The sequence below is a fragment of the Mauremys reevesii genome, unplaced genomic scaffold (genome assembly GCF_016161935.1).
Source record: "Mauremys reevesii isolate NIE-2019 unplaced genomic scaffold, ASM1616193v1 Contig31, whole genome shotgun sequence".
In the NCBI taxonomy this organism is placed as follows: Eukaryota; Metazoa; Chordata; order Testudines; family Geoemydidae; genus Mauremys; species Mauremys reevesii.
In genome coordinates, this window is record NW_024100842.1 from 375,790 (window position 1) to 392,588 (window position 16,799).

General features: G+C 51.9%; 2 protein-coding genes across 2 annotated transcripts in view; both read right to left on the minus strand.

Annotated features, from left to right (window-relative positions):
- LOC120393801 (nuclear GTPase SLIP-GC-like) overlaps positions 1-16,799 on the minus strand; it is a 303,315-nt gene that overhangs the window by 249,345 nt on the left and 37,171 nt on the right. The window lies entirely within an intron of this gene.
- Positions 1-16,799, minus strand: part of LOC120393800 (nuclear GTPase SLIP-GC-like) — a 72,684-nt gene that overhangs the window by 24,226 nt on the left and 31,659 nt on the right. The window contains exons 12-14 of the mRNA XM_039518287.1: positions 16,154-16,287; positions 6,483-6,644; positions 1,271-1,428 (exon numbers count right to left, since the gene is read on the minus strand). Of these exons, the coding sequence (XP_039374221.1) occupies positions 1,271-1,428; positions 6,483-6,644; positions 16,154-16,287 (454 nt within the window). The remainder of the gene's footprint in view (positions 1-1,270; positions 1,429-6,482; positions 6,645-16,153; positions 16,288-16,799) is intronic.

Here is a 16,799-nt window from a genome sequence, read left to right on the forward strand (position 1 = left end):
TGAAATTCAGCCTAGTTCCCACTTGCATCTCCAGGCCTCGGATCTTCTCTTCCACCAGCTCTATCAGGTGGCACTTCATGCAACCAAAGCTCTTTTCAGGTACCCGCTCCAGGCTAATGTACATCCTGCAGCTTCCACGTTCAGTCATCTTCCTTGTCTCTTCCATTCCTTGGGTCACTACCACTGCTGCCCTTGTATCTGTCATAACCTTCCCACCTAAGCTCCTGTCAGGTGGAAACAAAAACAAACAAACACCAGACAGTCCCTCCCTCAAGCTCCCCTTATAAACTCCCACTGGAACTCCCCTGTTTTCCGTTCTGTTTGCTAGCTCCTGTGCCACTGACTGGCTGCTTTGCTGCCATTATAGGGCCCCTAATCAGGGAAGTCCCACCTTTGAATTGAGGAAGGCCCATCGCCTAAAAGGGGCTCTGCTATGATCAAAGGCTCTACTTCTCTCATAGCACACTGGCCCCTATCAATCTCTGCAAACTGAAACAACCACCACCACCACCACACAACACACAAGAACTCACTCACTTCCCCTGAGGAACAGGGGCTTGCCTCCTCCCTTAACACAACTCCCACTCAAATTCCACTGTTTTCAGCTCTGTTTGCTGTGCACATCACTACAGCTAGGGAGTTCACCGTGTTTCACAGACACTTCCTGGCACTCCTCATGGGTTTAACTAGGGTGCCTGGACCAATCAGGGGCCACGAGGGAAGCTGTCAGTCTGGCCTTCCCAGGTGGTACTTCCTGTGGTGTTTATCTCCTCAGGGTCTAGATCAGTGGCTCTCAAACGTTTGTACTGGTGACCTCTTTCACACAGCAAGCCTCTGAGTGTGATCCCCCTTATAAATTAAAAACACTTTTTAACAGTTAACACTGGAGGTGAAGGGGGGTTTGGGGACGGAAGCTGACTGCTCGCAACCCCCCATGTAATAATCTCACACACCCCTGCAGGGTCATGCCCCCAGTTTGAGAACCCCTGGTCTATATGATAACACATGCAGCCCAACCATGGCTGCCGTGTAGTGGTGCGGAGGTGTCAGCAGTCCTGTACACCCAGGGTCTAGCCCCCACAGAGCCTCACATCATGCTCCAGCTGGAATGGGGTTAGGGGAGCTGCTGGGGGACTCCACCAGACTGGGTTACCCAGGAAGGCCAGAGACCAGGGTTCCGCAGGATCCTGGGGCCAATGGGGAGCCCAGGGAGCCCTACCAAAGGAGACTCGGTGTCTTTGCAGCCTGAGTGGGACAAGGCTCCTCTCACCTGAATATGTTTGCGAACGTGGGGTCGATTTTGTCATAGATGGGCTGAGCGAGGGCGCCGTTGAGGTCTATGCGGGCGAAGACCCGGGAAGCGTATACACCATTCTTCTGGCACACGGCTTTCAGGGTCATGTGGAAGCCTTGGTAGCCAGTGTCACGCTGGATAATTGGAAACACAGTTGTAATGAAGTGGGTATGGGATACATTCCTTATGATTTGTATTACAGTAGGACCTATAGACCCCAGCTGAACTAGGGCCCCATTGTGTGGGGAGCTGTACATACATGCAGTGGAGCTGGAAGGTGTAATTTCCAGCTCAAGTAGACATATCCACACTAACTCTGATCCGTCCAAGACCCAAAGCATGTACTTGGGGCAGCAAACCCCCCCGCCCCCCGTGCCGACACTGCTACACTTCTATTTGTAGTGCATTCGCTCGATCAGATGCCAGCTGCAGTGTAGATGCACCAATAATGAGAGACAGGCTCTGTCCTGAAGAACTACTCTAACCCATGTGCTTTACACTGCAGCATTTGACTTTGTCCCTCCACGGGAGAGGGGAGATACAGTGTGGAAAGACATGGATCTTAGCTGGTTATTCTGTGTCTTTGCACACAGACATGCAGCGTGCAGGGCAGGGCAACTCAGAAAGACCCAGAAACTTCCAGAACGGGGCATGGCAGTTACCTGATGAGCTCAGTAGTGGTTAATGAGGCTGTGTAGCTTTGCAGGTCAGACCCAAGTCACCTCTGAGAGCTCAGCTAATCAGAGTGGGGGGAAGGTTATAAATAGAGGAATTAAAAACAGCCCTGTGGACTCAGCAGCTGATCGAAGCAGGACCAAGAACTGAGGCTGCTGTGAGGGCTGGGTCCCATCCCTGCACCACTCTGGGAACAGGTCAGTGCTATTCCAGCTTTACTTACTGGGGAAGCATTAGGATAATGTTGGTCCATAGTGTGATGTTGCACTCCATATGCTTTATAAAAATATGCTTGGACTGTGACTATAATGTAACTGGAATATGCTTTATGCAAAGGTCTCTTGTAAGGTATCATTACAAAGCTTATAATCTACTGAGTGTGCTCATCCTATTTGTATGAATGTATCATTCTTGTATCTGAAGCTAGAAATATGAAGTATTACTCTGAAGTCCTAATGTAATTATGCAAAGTGTGGGCCGTTAATGATGGTTTAGAATCTTGATGGCTCCCATTGACTAGGACAATTGGTTGTAAATAGCTCTGTTTACTTGTGAGCCTTCCTGTATACGTGGGAGCTAGCCCGTGGGTAATGAAGTCTCACAGGACATGTGAACATGTCTCATGATACAGGAATCCATCTTAAACCTGGTGCTTTTCCATTTAGAAGGAGGGGTGGAAACCCAGAGAGAGACAAAGGATTCCCGCCTTGTTCCAAAGCTATATAAGGAGGTGTAACAGAACAAAGGGGGATGGAGTCATGAGAAATTCCACAGTTACCACCTGAGCTGGAACTAACAAGAACTGTACTGGGGAAAGGATTGGGCCCAGACTAGGAAGGAGTCTAGTCTGTGAAAGAAGCTTATTGGACCATCTCTGAGGGTGAGATTTACCTGTATTCAGTTTCTTTACTGTATTAGGCTTAGACTTGCGTGTTTTTGTTTTATTTTGCTTGGTAACTTACTTTGTTCTGTCTGTTATTACTTGAAACCATTTAAATCCTACTTTTTATACTTAATAAAGTCACTTTTGTTTATTATTAAACCCATAGTAAGCAATTAATTCCTGAGGGGAGCAAACAGCTGTGCATATCTCAGTGTTATAGAGGGCAGACAATTTATGAGTTTGCCCTGTATAAGCTTTATACAGAGTAAAATGGATTTATTTGGGGTTTGGATCCCATTGGGAGCTGGGTGTCTGGGTACTGGAGAGAGGTGACCTGCTGAGCAATTTTTAGTTAAAGTCTGCAGCTTTGGGGGTGTGGACCAGACTTGGGTCTGTGCTGCAGCCAGCTAGCGTGTCTGGCTCAACAAGGCAGGGTTCTGGAGTCCCAAGCTGGCAGGGAGGCTCAGAGATAATCTCAGCACATCACGTGACAGTCCCAAAGGGGTCTCTGTGACCGAACCCCTCACACACACTGGTGTGTTTTATGGACGTAGAAGGAGAGCGGGGGGCAGGGGAACATTTATTATCTTTAGAGGCGTAGCCCATTGAGCTCGCTTAGCCTTTTATTTTTCTTAGCAGTAACGCAAGGAGCCTACAGGCCTGTATCCTGTAAGGCACTGACTTAACCATGTTAGGATAAGTAAAGTAGACCTATGACATTTAACATAAATAAAATGGCCCAGCAGTTCCCAGTTCCCCAAAATCTTGCTTAAGAGAGGGAGTTGGTACTTAACGATACCAGGCAACTGCAGGAACACTGAACTGATACTGGGCTGGGATATTTTAAGATAGAATTGTTGGCAGATATTTAACCACAAACTTGCTTTAGAAATAGGTGACGTTTATGATAATGAGCTAAAAGGCAGTAATATGTTAACCTATCGGATATGGGCACCCCAATATTATGAGGGTGAGGAAGTCAGATTTGGACATGGGAGGCTGGGCATCTGAAAGAATATTCATGATAGTGTCCAGACCCTACAATAGGCCACGCCACCATGTAGTGGGCACCAGGTTTCCATCACTGACCCTTCAGCTCTTCATTGTTCTTATCTACCACCAACCTCTGGGTGTTGGGGGTCTGAACCATCAGACTCGTTTGGCCTGCCAGGGAGAGGGCTAGTCCTTTGTCTCTCACCACTGGGTCCCCTAGGAAGGGTGGGAGTATATAAGTATATGAGCATATGCAGGGGATGACACCACACGTATCCCTAATGCTACATTACTGCTATTTGTTTTTGTGGTTTGGAACTTCCTTCTCTTCCTTGATTGTGTTAATAAAAGTGGCTAAGGCTTTGCCTTGCCCTCAGTGTGAGTGTTTTTGCCATGCACCCTGGGTTCCCCTCAAGATATTGAACTGATTCGTTTTAATTCTATTGAGTCTGATTCTGGAATGAGAATCTATTATCCCCAGCTCATTAAATTAATATCAAATGGCAATCAATACCATTAACAGCCGTTAAAGAATAAGGCTACAGAACCTGTGGCACTTACATTTGTCTCTCAGCTAATTGCTCGGAACTGGGATTCTGTCTCGGTTAGAGAGCATGAATGGGGCAGGACTTACTGAGAGGAGGGTCTGTGAATTCTTGCCCAAGTTAGCTGGGTCTATGGGGAGAAGATGGTGCCCTATAGAGTAAGTGGCTTGTAGAGATCCAGGGAATGGATATTTTATAGGCTGATCCTGATCCCTGCACCACTTTGGATACAGGCTAGAGACTTGTGTTTCACCAGCAACTGAGAGGACCAGTCAGCTACTGGCCCAAGGGCTGGCAGCCGCTAGCTGGGGAGTTCCCCAGAATGTTTGTTCGCTGCCAGGGTCTGAAGTGTTTGACAGGAGTGTTCTTGAGCTCTGAAGAGACCAGGTGACACACATGACACACCACGGTCACACTGCAAAGACTGAGGGCTTGTCTACACTGGCACTTTACAGTGCTGCAACTTTCTCACTTAGGGAGAGCTTTCTCGCAGCGCTCTGCCACAACTACACAAGCCATGTTAAAGTGCTGCCGTGGCAGGGCTTTAACGTTGCCAGTGTAGACAAGCCCTGAGAAACCATCTCTGAGAGGAGATCAGAGGCGAATGTGTTTTGATGTGTGAGCTAAAGTACAGACAGAGTTACCCTGAAACCTTATAGTGCAGGGATCAGCAACCTTTCAGAAGTGCTGTGCCGAATCTTCATTTATTCACTCTAATTTAAGGTTACAGTAATACATTTTAACATTTTTAGAAGGTCTCTTTCTATAAGTCTATAATATATAACTAAACTATTGTTGTATGTAAAGGAAATAAGGCTTTTAAAATGTTTAAGAAGCTTCATTTAAAATTAAATTAAAATGCAGAGCCCCCCGGACCAGTGGCCAGGACCCGGGCAGTGTGAGTGCCACTGAAAATCAGCTTGTGTGCCGCCTTCGGCACCTGCGCCATAGGTTGCCCACCCCTGTTATAGTGGAATGTTTGTAGCTGAAACAAAAGGGGGACAGTCTGTATAAGCAGATTTACTCTCTAAGAGCTTTTGTTTAAATGTTCTTCACAATATTCCAAATGTGATTACAGTGTTGTATATGATGTACTGTGTGTTTTGTGAGCACTCAATGTTTGTTTTATCAATAAAGTGTCCGGTGCTTCCCCAGGAAATGACTGGGAACTATGACCCTCCGTTTATCAGGGTTTTACGTTCAATAGCCACAGAGGTTACAGGAGAGAGGTCTGACTCTCTGTGATGCTTTGTGGAAAGACAGAGCTCCGGCCAGCACGTCAGCAAAACGCTAAGCTGAGGTGCAGGAGGAAGGGGAGTGGAATAGATCTATACAGAATTTTGCCTAAGCACACCCTGCCCTCTCACTTACTGTCTTAATAGACTGAAGAAGGAAGGATTATTATCTCTACCATACAGATGAGGAGCAGAGGCACAGAGACTAAGGCCTGGTCTACACCTAAAACGTAGATTAATGTAACCCCTGAGAGATGTAGTTAAACTGACCTAAGCCCCGGTGTAGGCCCTGTTAGGTAAATGAAGAATTCTTCTTTTGACCTTGCTACCACCTCTCAAGGGGATGGTTTAACTCCAGGATGGAAACCCCCTTCTGTCGCAGTGGAAAGTGTCCACCCTACAGTGACACAGGTCAAGTTGAGAAGCATCTTACTCTGCAAGTCATCCCACTGAGGGCTACTTAGGGGAGCAAAGTACTACTCACCCGACTAAGGGCAGCAGAATGGAGCCCTGGCCTATATTAATTAGGGGCTGGATTCCAATACCCTTACTCACTGAGTAGCGCTGTACCTCACATGGAGTCCCATTGGTGTAAGTGGTTAGTCCATGCAAATAAGAGGATCAGACTCTAGCCCATAACATGCTGCTCTCCTCTGGTGCCTTTCATCCAGTTCCCTTTAGAAACCTTAATCCTCTCAACACCCAATAATAATTCTTAGCCCTTATAGGACTTTCTGCCACAGATTTCAAAGCACTTTTCAAAAGTTAATAAGCAACGGGGAAGCAAAGGGGGAGGCGGTTGCTGGCCAGAGAATGAAAGGTGCACATGAGGTCTAAGTCAAGAACTTGCTACTCACTGTAAGGAGCCGATCGAACGCATCTTGGTGAGATAATTTTGCTTTCTTCACACCTTCGTTAAGAGGCTGTTCCAGCTGGGCAAAACATTTCTCAATCTCCTTCTCCAAAGCCTTGATCTTGTCCTCCACAAAGCCTTCCAAGCCGCTCTGCTGATAATGATCCTGCAATGGCAGAAGAGCACAAGACACATCATTGCACAGCTGATGCTGGAGGCAAAATAAAGATACACACCAAGATTTCTTCTCGCTAGAAACCGCAGCACAGGCCTGGGTTGTCAGCACCAGATGGGAGGCATCAAAGAACACACTGTGCTGGAAGAGGTGGTGTCGCCCGTCCAGCTGGGGTGCTCTGAGGGTACGTCTACACTACGGGATTATTCCGAATTTACATAAACCGGTTTAACAAAACAGATTGTATAAAATCGAGTGTGCGCGGCCACACTAAACACATTAAATCGGTGGTGTGCGTCCACGGTCCGAGGCTAGCGTCGATTTCTGGAGCGTTGCACTGTGGGTAGCTATTCCGTAGCTATCCCATAGTTCCCGCAGCCTCCCCCGCCCCTTGGAATTTCCGGGTTGAGATCCCAGTGCCTGATGCAGCAAAAATCATTGTCGCGGGTGGTTCTGGGTAAATGTCGTCAGTCACTCCTTCTGCTGGGAAAGCAACGGCAGACAAGCATTTCGTGCCTTTTTTCCCTGGATTGCCCTGGCAGATGCCATAGCATGGCAATCATGGAGCCTGTTTAGCCTTTTGTGACTGTCACCGTATGTGTACTAGATGCCGCTCACAGAGGCGATTCAGCAGCGCTACACAGCAGCATGCTTTTGCTTTTGCATGATAGCAGAGATGGTTACCAGCCATATTGTACCATCTACCATGCCATAAATTGGTAATAAGATGATCGTGGCTACCAGTCCTTTTGCACTGCACCATCTGTTGCTGTCATAAGTGCCCCTGGCTGCTCTTAGCCAGGGGCGCAAAAGCCAAAATTGGGAATGACTCCCTGAGTCAATCCCTCCTTTTTGGTATCTAAAAATAGAATCAGTCCTGCCTAGAATATGGGTAAGTGTACTAGAGAACCACTGTATCATAGAACCAGAGAGCACAGCTGCTCTGTGTCAGATCTTGCAGAAATTATGAGCTGTATGCTATTCACAGGGGGTGCTCCTGCAACAACCCCACCTGTTGATTCCGTTCTTCCCTCAGCCTTCCTGGGCTACCATAGCATTGTCCCCCCACTTGTGTGATGAAGTAATAAAGAATGCAGGAATAAGACACAGTGACTTGTTAGTGAGATATGAGTGGAAGGCAGCCTCCAGCTGCTATGATAGTCCAGACAGGACAGTAAGGAGTGTGTAGGAGAGGAGCCCAGCATCCCTCTGCTAGTCCAGGGGCAATTGAATCTTTTCTTTACACATGAAGGGTGGGGGTTGATGGAGCTCAGCCCCCTGTTGCTATGATGATGATGGTTATCAGCCATACTGTACCATCTACCAGGAAAAATTAGGGCCAGGCGCCCTTTATCGACCTGACGGATGCTAGTCAGCATGGTTACCAGTCCTTTTGCACTGCCCCATGTGCCAATAGGCTGATGATGAGGACAGATACCAGCCATATTGTACCATCAGCCATCCATAGCGTGTGGGGAGCAAGGATGTTGGTGTTGAGTGCTGCACCATCGCGTCTATCTGCAGCATTCAGTAAAGATAGGGTGACATGTAAAAGAGTCAAGAGAGGATTGTTTTCCCTTTCACTTCTGGGGGTGGGTGGGGGGTGTGCGTAAATTGCCTAGCTATGCCCTGACCCACCGCGGACACTGTGTTTGACCCTAGAAGCATTTGGAGCTCAGCCAAGAATGCAAATGCTTTTCAGAGACTGCAGGAACTGTGGGATAGCTTGAGTCCTCCAGTCCATGAGCGTCCATTTGATTCTTTGGCTTTCCGTTACGCTTGTCACGCAGCAGTGCGCTGAGTCCCTGCTATGGCATCTGTCTGGAGATTTTTAAAAAAGGATTCTGAATTTCATCTTCTGTAACGGAGCGCTGATAGAACAGATTTGCCTGCACTTACAGCGATCACGTCCGCATTGTCCATGCGGGAGTTCTTTCTTTATTTTGATTTTTAACTGCATCACCACACGTGCTGATCGGAGCTCCACGCTGGGCAAACAGGAAATATTCAAAAGTTCGCGGGGCTTTTCCTGTCTACCTGGCCACTGCATCCGAGTTCAGATTGCTGTCCAGAGCGGTCAGTGGTGCACTGTGGGATACCGCCCGGAGGCCAATACCGTCGATCTGCGGCCACACTAAACCCAATCCGATATGGTAATACCGATATTAGCGCTACTCCTCTCGTTAGGGAGGAGTACAGAAACCGGTTTAAAGAGCCCTTTATACCGATATAAAGGGCCTCTTAGTGTGGACGGGTGTGGCGTTAAATCGGTTTTATGCTCCTAAAACCGGTTTAAACGCCTAGTGTAGACCAGGCCTTAGTCAGTACTGAACCAAAGCCCTAGCGTGGCATGATGCTGGGGGCTGCGGGAAGGAGAGGGGGAAGTGACAGCTGGGCAACAGGGGAGATACAAGGTTTGGCTGCCTTTGCAGATAAAGCCTGTAGTGGTTTTAAACGTCAATTATAGATGAGGGGGAAAGAACAGAATCTCTGTATCTTTTTCCTCCTTTACCCACTCACAGAACACAATGGGCGCAGGGATACATTTTTGTCCCCCGGTGATATGGGTCCAGTGCAGGGGTGAAAGTAAAAGACGGTTACTCACCGTAGTAACTGTTGTTCTTCGAGATGTGTTGCTCCTATCCATTCCAGTTAGGTGTGCGCGCCGCGCGTGCACGGCTCTTCGGAAGATTTTTACCCTAGTAACTCCGGCGGGCCGGCTGGGCGCCCCCTAGAATGGCGCTGCTATAGCGCAGGATATATACCCCAGCCGGCCCGTCCGCTCCTCAGTTCCTTCTTGCCGGCTACTCCGACAGTGGGGAAGGAGGGCGGGTCTGGAATGGATAGGAGCAACACATCTCGAAGAACAACAGTTACTACGGTGAGTAACCGTCTTTTCTTCTTCGAGTGATTGCTCCTATGCATTCCAGTTAGTTGATTCCCAAGCCGTACATAGGCGGTGGGGTCGGAGTTAGATGTTGCAGAATGCAAAACTGCTAAGCCAAAGGGTGCATCAGCTCTGGACTCTTGGACCAAAGAGGCAAAGGTGTGGACTGAGGACCAGGTAGGTGCACCACACATCCCCTGAAAGGGTATGTGAGCCAGGAAGGCAGCAGAGAAGCGTGAGCTCTGGTGGAATGTGCAGTAAGGTGGCTCTATGGAACATGGGCCAAAACACAAGAGGTGCGGATGCACAACGTCATTGAAGATGAAATCCTCTAGGAGGAGACAGGTATGCCCTTCATCCGGTATCCCGGTACGACTAAGGTTTGGGGGCGTTACGAGAGGGCTCTGTCCGCTAGATACAGATTGCGGACGCCCTACGGATGTTGAAGGAGGGCAATTGTTGCTACCCTTCCAAAGAGAGCGGCTTCGGAAAGAAGACCGGACGGAAGATATCCTGGTAGATATAAAAGGCTGACACCTCCTTAGGGAAGCAGGTCGGACGTGGTAATAACTGCCTTGTCCTTGAGGAACACAGTATACCTTGGGCCTATTGTGAGAGCCTGAAGCTCGGAGACTCGTCTGGCCGCAGGAAAGGCTACAGGAAACTGCCTTGCAGGACAGGTATATCAATGAGCATGTTGACATTGGCTCAAATAGGGCAGTCATAAAACTGGTTAGAACCAGATTGAAGAGCCAGGTTTATGGCGGGGCCCCACTGGGGGGGGGGTATAAACGCTCCAAGCCCTGAGGAACCAGATGGAATGGAGCGGGACCTCGGCGGGAGAAACATAGCGTGTTTCGGAGCAGCAGGAGAAACGCTTCCACTTGGCCAGATAGTTTAACCGAGTGGAAGATTTTCTACCACCCCGGAGAATCCTGTAGAACCGAGGCAGAACAACGTAACTGGGATCGGTTTAGCCACGCAGGAGCCCTGTGAGGTGCAGGGATTACAAGACCGGGTGGTGAAGCTTGCCGTGATCCTGCGTCATGGGGTCTGGGCCAAGAGGGTTGCTACCGACAGGTGTAGCAACATGAGGTACCAGTGCTGCCCGGGTTACGCTGGAGCGATCACGATCAGGGGCGCTCTGTCCCTGCGGAGTTTTAGCAGGACCCTGTGAACCAGCAGGGACAGTGGAAAAGCGTACGGCAGATGGCTGATCCACGGCCTCAGGAAAATCCTCCAAGACTGAGCCTGGGGAGAGGCCTTGGAACGAGGAGAATTTCTCTCTCTTTCCGTTCTCGCGAGACCGAGGAGGGCTATGCGGGGAAAGACCCACTTCCGGAAACGGAATGGATAAAGTCCGGAGGAAACTACCACTTGAGAGACAGTAAGGATCTGCTGAGACGATCCACCAGCTGAAAAGCCTGGTACACAAGGCAGACTGCTCTCAGCTCTCGGACATTGATATGTAAGGCCAGCTCTTGCGCTGACCGAAGGCCGTGAGTGCGAAACTACGCCATGTGCGCAGCCAGCCGAGAGATGGGGTCTCTGTCATGAGGGACCCCGAGGGGTGAACGGAACAGCATCCCTGGATACACCAGGGAGGCGCTGACTCCCGGTCGAGGGAGCCTAGGATGCTCGGGGGGAAACGAGACGACCACGAGTATGCTATGTCTGCCCGGGTGGCACACCCAGGTGAGCCACGATTGAAGTGGACGGAGGCGAAGCCTGGCATGTTTGGTTGCAAACGTGCCGACAGCCATGTGACTCAGGAAACTAGGCAAGTGCGAGCCAAAGTTGGCGGGAAGGTCCGTAGACCTTGTACAATTGTTACCCTCGCCTGAAACCAAGGCTGAGGTAAGCAGGCTCTGGCGAGTCTGGAGACCAGGACGGCCCCAATGAATTCCCTTCCCTGTGTGGGAAGCAGAGTGGATTTTTCTATTGATCATCAGGCCTAGACACAGGAATAGGTTCATGTCGATGCCCACATGACTGGTAACTTGGGCCCGGTGGTCCTTCGAATGAGCCACTCGTCTAGATACGGAGAACGTGTATCCGACGGTGGCGAAGAAAGGCGGCGACTACAGCCATGCACTTTGAATACCCCTGGGCTGTATAGAGGCCAACCGGGAGGGCCGTATACTGGGAATAACGACGGTAGGCCCCAAACCGAGGGTACCTTCTGTGTGGAGGAGAAATGGTGACGTGAAACCACGCGCCCTTCATATCGAGGGCGGCGTACCAGTCTCCGGGATCCCAGGATGGGATGACGGTCGCCCCGGGTACCATGCGGAACTTATCTGCATCGTGACTTGTTGAGTTCCCGCAGGTCTAGGATAGGTCTGAGACCTCCCTTCGCCTAGGGGATTAGGTTTCGTCCTTAGGTACCTCCTGTATAGCTCCGATGAAGAGGAGCATCCGCACCTCTTGCCAGAGGAATCGCTCGTGAGAGGGGTCCTTAGGAGGGACGAGGATGGGTAGGGTTTTGCCCCATTGGTGGTCAGAAGGACCCTAATTTCGGCCCCTTTGGGGTCCTGATTGATGCCCACGACCGTGTAAGCCACATCCGCTGGCAAAGGCCTGACTTTGTCAAGGCGCAGGGCAAGAGCGGAGGCTGGGGACGAAAACGTCGGCGCTGAATCACCGGCGTGTGCATGCCGAGAGAGAGAGCGCAAAGTGACCCTGCTGCCGTTTAGGCTTTGCAGCCTAGGGCCAGTGTTTTCAGAGAACAGGCCTGTGCTGTTGAAGGGCAAGTCCTGTATAGCGTGCGGCAGCTGCGAGGGAAGGCTCGATAACTGGAGCCATGAAACGCGCCTCGTGGCAACACCCGAGGCCAGAGTCGTGGCAACAGAGTCAGCTGCGTCCAACGAGGCCTGGAGGGAAGCTCTCTCCAGCTCCGTCCTTTGCTGCAGGAGGGCATCGAACTCTTGACGGGAGTTCCGAAGAACCGACTCTGTAAATTTGCCCACCGCCACCCATAGCAGCGGCTAAGCAGGGCTTGCTGGTTCGCTACGCGAAGTTGCAGGGCCCCCTCCGGGTACATCTTACGGCCCAGTAAGACCACACGCCCAGCCTCTTTGGATTTAGGGGTCAGAGGGGGACGACTAATTGTCGCCTCTGGCACCCAGAGCTCTGAGGGAACGGAGCGAGATGGGATCACCAGTATGCCTCTGGCGTTGTAGTACACCCAAGGCATCCAGAACGACCACTGATAGGTCTCCTGGAAGACTCTGGAGGGCACATCGGAAAACAGAGTACTATGCATATGAAGTGTCCGCACGGGACAACACTGATGCGTGGCTGGATGGCCCTGGAGGAGCTGAAAGGCCCTCGGTAGAGTCTCCGTCTCTAACTGACGTCGTTCGATGCGGCACCGGGGATCGGTACCGGGAGACATACCGGTACCAAGAACGGGACCTGCCACTGGAGCTGTGCTGGGCGGTCGACCGAGAGTGCGAGGCTCGATGATCAGGAGTGGCTACGGGCGTCCCGGTGCCTGGGGTGGTGCCGGGAGCTGGATCGGTGCTGATTGTCCCGGACCGGCGAGCGGGACGCTGACCGGTGCCGCGAGTACTACTGGTACCGACATGGAGAACGGTGCCGAGACTGTGAGCGGCGTCGGGACCTAGATCGGTGACGGGACCGAGAACATCTGTGGGACCGTGATCGTGAACGGTGCCGCTTTGCGGTGCCGACAGAGGGTGGTCTGATCAAGGCAGGCTTGCCCATCGACTATGTAACCCGCACCGGCGGTGCCGGGGGTTGAGGCAGCGCGGACGCTGTCATTGCCATCAGCTCCCTTGCCGTGGCCACTGTCTCCGGCGTGGAGGGAATAGTGAGCTTGACCATAGCTAGCACCACGGACGCAGCTTCCATAGCGAGCTCGACCACGGTCCGTACCGGGGAGTGTTCCAGCACCGGACTCAACGGCTTTTGCCTGGCCGAAGTTAATGGTGCGGTTCTTGTCGGTGCCGCGGCAGACATCAGTGCCGGGCGATGCGACTGAACATAGCACTCGGCTGCGGAGCAGGCGGCTCGGACGCAGCTTCCTAGCGAGCTCGACCACGGTCCGTACCGAGGAGCTTTCCAGCACCGGACTCGACGGCTCTTGCCTGGCCGGAGTTATTGGTGCGGGTATTGTCGGTGCCGCGGCAGACATCGGTGCCGGGCGATCCGACTGAGCGTAGCGCTCGGCTGCGGAGCGGGCATCTCGGACGCAGCTTCAGAGCAAGCTCGACCACGGTCCGTACCGGGGAGCTTTCCAGCACCGGACTCGACGGCTCTTGCCTGGCTGGAGTAAATGTGCGGGTATTGTCGGCGCCGCAGCAGACATCGGTGCCGGACGATCCGACTGAGTATAGTGCTCGGCTGCGGAGCCGGCGGCTCGGACGCAGCAAGGATATTGTGCCTCTTCATCCTCCAGGAGAGGGGTCCATGCCGAGGGTACGTCGGAGCCAGCGACGGTCGTGCCAGGAGGCCTTGGCGGTACCGGCGATCCGGTGCCGAGGGAGCGCGCCTTGAAGACTAACTAGCGCTCGGCGCCGAGAGCGGAGGAGCAAGAGCTGCCTCCCTCAGGAGCTGTTTAAGACGAAAGCCCCGCTCCCCTTTGTTCACGGTTAAAGGCCTCACAAATGCGGCACTTATCTGTGAGGTGAGATCCCTCGAGGCACTTAGGAGAGGATCTCTTGTCGGCAGCGGCTTGTGGCCGGCCGAGCATTAGAAAACCCTGTGGACCAGGCATCGGACCCGGCACCGGGTGAGGGGAAGGGGATAAACCCCGAACCCCTGTAAAATAAATACACTATACTATTCTACAAACAAACAAAGTTAACTACAACTATAACCAGAACGAGAGAAAACTACGAGTAGCTAGGGAAGTGGAGGTCAGCTAAGCTGTGCTCCACTGTTCCAACGGCCGTCACGGGCGGAAAGAAGGAACCGAGGAGCGGACGGGCCGGCTGGGGTATATATCTAGTGCTATTGCGGCGCCACTCCAGGGGGCGCCCAGCCGGCCCGCCGGAGTTGCTAGGGTAAAAATCTTCCGAAGAGCCGTGCACGCACGGCGCGCACACCTAACTGGAATGCATAGGAGCAATCACTCGAAGAAAAACTTACAGGATTTACTGGTACTGCCGGAGTCCTGAGGGGGGCGTGGCCTCATCCAGAAGGGGCGAGGCCTCTCAAGATTTAAAGGCTCTGGGGAACCAGCTGTGGCTGGGAGACCCAGAGCCTTTAAATCAACCAGGGGCTCCCAGCTGCAGAGGTGGCTGGGAGCCCCCCGGGGCTCAGGGGCAAATTAAAGGGCCTGGGGCTCTGGCCGCCAGGGGGAACCCGGAGCTTTGCGGGGCTGGGGCAGGTATTTAAAGGGCCCATAGTTCCTGCCACTGAGGGAAGCCCAGAGCCCTTTAAATCCTGGCCCAGCCCGGCCGCCAGAGCCGCGGCCAGGATTTAAAGGGCTCTGGGCTGCCCGCAGCCGCGGGGAGCTATGAGCCCTTTAAGTCTCAGCCCCGGCCCGGCCGCCGGAGCCGCGGCTGGGATTCAAAGGGTTCTGGGCTGCCTGCAGCCGCGGGGAGCTCTGAGCCCTTTAAATCCCAGCCCCTGCCCGGCTGCCAGAGCCGGGGCCAGGATTTAAAAGACTCTGGGCTGCCCGCGATTTTCAATCCCTGCTGTGGAAGTCGATGCGGTCCAGCATGGCATACTGGCTCTTGCCGGTACGCTGTACCGGACCGGACCGGCTTACTTTCACCTCTGGTCCAGCGGTGAGCATTTGGGAGGTAATGCTTGGTGTGACATCATCAAAAAGCCCAACCGGCCAAGTACAGCAGGGCCTTGGACAATGTGGGCAGGGGCGGCTCCAGAAACCAGCACGCCAAGCACGTGCTTGGGGCGGCAAGCCACGGGAGGCGCTCTGCTGGTCGCCGCAAGGGCGGCAGGCAGGTTGCCTTTGGTGGCATACCTGAGGAGGGTCCACTGGTCCCGCGGCTTCAGCGGACCTCCCGCAGGCGTGCTGCCGAATCCGCGGGACCAGGGACCTCCCGCAGGCAAGCTGCCGAGGGCAGCCTGCCTGCTGTGCTTGGGGCGGCAAAATACCTAGAGCCGCCCCTGAATGTGGGTGTGTCTCCCCTAGGGAAAATGGCATGTTTCAGCTCTGACGCAGTTTCACTGATGCTGCCAATGGAGTAAGCTGTAGTGTAGAAAGAGTGCAGGGATTTCTACCATGTCATCATCTAGCCCTGCTCTAGGGACAGAACTCAGAGCCTCCTGCGTCAAAAAGTATAGTCCCTCTCCCTAGTTTGAACTACAGAACCATCCCCATTAGCAGTCAGCAGTATAGGGTCTATGGCACATAACTGAACAGCTACAGCTCCATCCATCAGAGTGCAGTGGTGCATTTACACACTAGTCAGCTCATTACTAGATTTTTAGAGCAGATGTGCATTTGTTTCCTACTAGGAACCATGGGGTGAGTGGCCCAGTTCAAAGGAGCAGGGATGGAACCGGGAGAAGGCAGAGTGCAGAGAAACTGCTGCAGTGGGAAGAGAGGGAAATCACTGCATCATCACTCTGCTAGGAGTGAAGCAGATTGTAGTGCCCAAAGCTCTTCCAGCCATACCACCATGTCTCGTGTGGAGTTGAAATTCTCAGCCAACAGGACAATGCTGAGAGCCTCTGTCACATAATCCACTAGCAGCTTCTTCTTCTCTTTCAGACAGATATTCCTGACGTACTCTCTCAGCTTGGGGATCTCTGGAATAGCACAGAGAGGCAGAGTTAGGCCTAGTCTACACCGAGGATGACCTAGCCATGGCACTCAGGGCTGTGAAAAATTTCACACCCTATGTGTTGTAAGTAAGAACATAAGAATAGCCATATGGGGTCAGACCAAAGGTCCATCTAGCCCAGTATCCTTTGTTTTAAACCTGCTGCCTATTAATTTCATTTGATGACCCCTAGTTCTTGTGTTATGAGGAGTAAATAACACATCCTTATTTGCTTTCTCCACACCAGTCATGATTTTATAGACCTCTATCATATCCCCCCTTAGTTGTCTCTTTTCCAATCTGAAAAGTCCCAGTTTTATTAATCTCTCCTCATACAGAAGCTGTTCCATACCCTTAGTCATTTTTGTTGCCCTTTTCTGTACCTTTTCCAATTTCAATATATCTATTTTGAGATGGGGCAACCAGATCAGCATGCAGTATTCAAGATGTGGGCATACCATGGATTTATATAGCAACAATATGATATTTTCTGTGTTA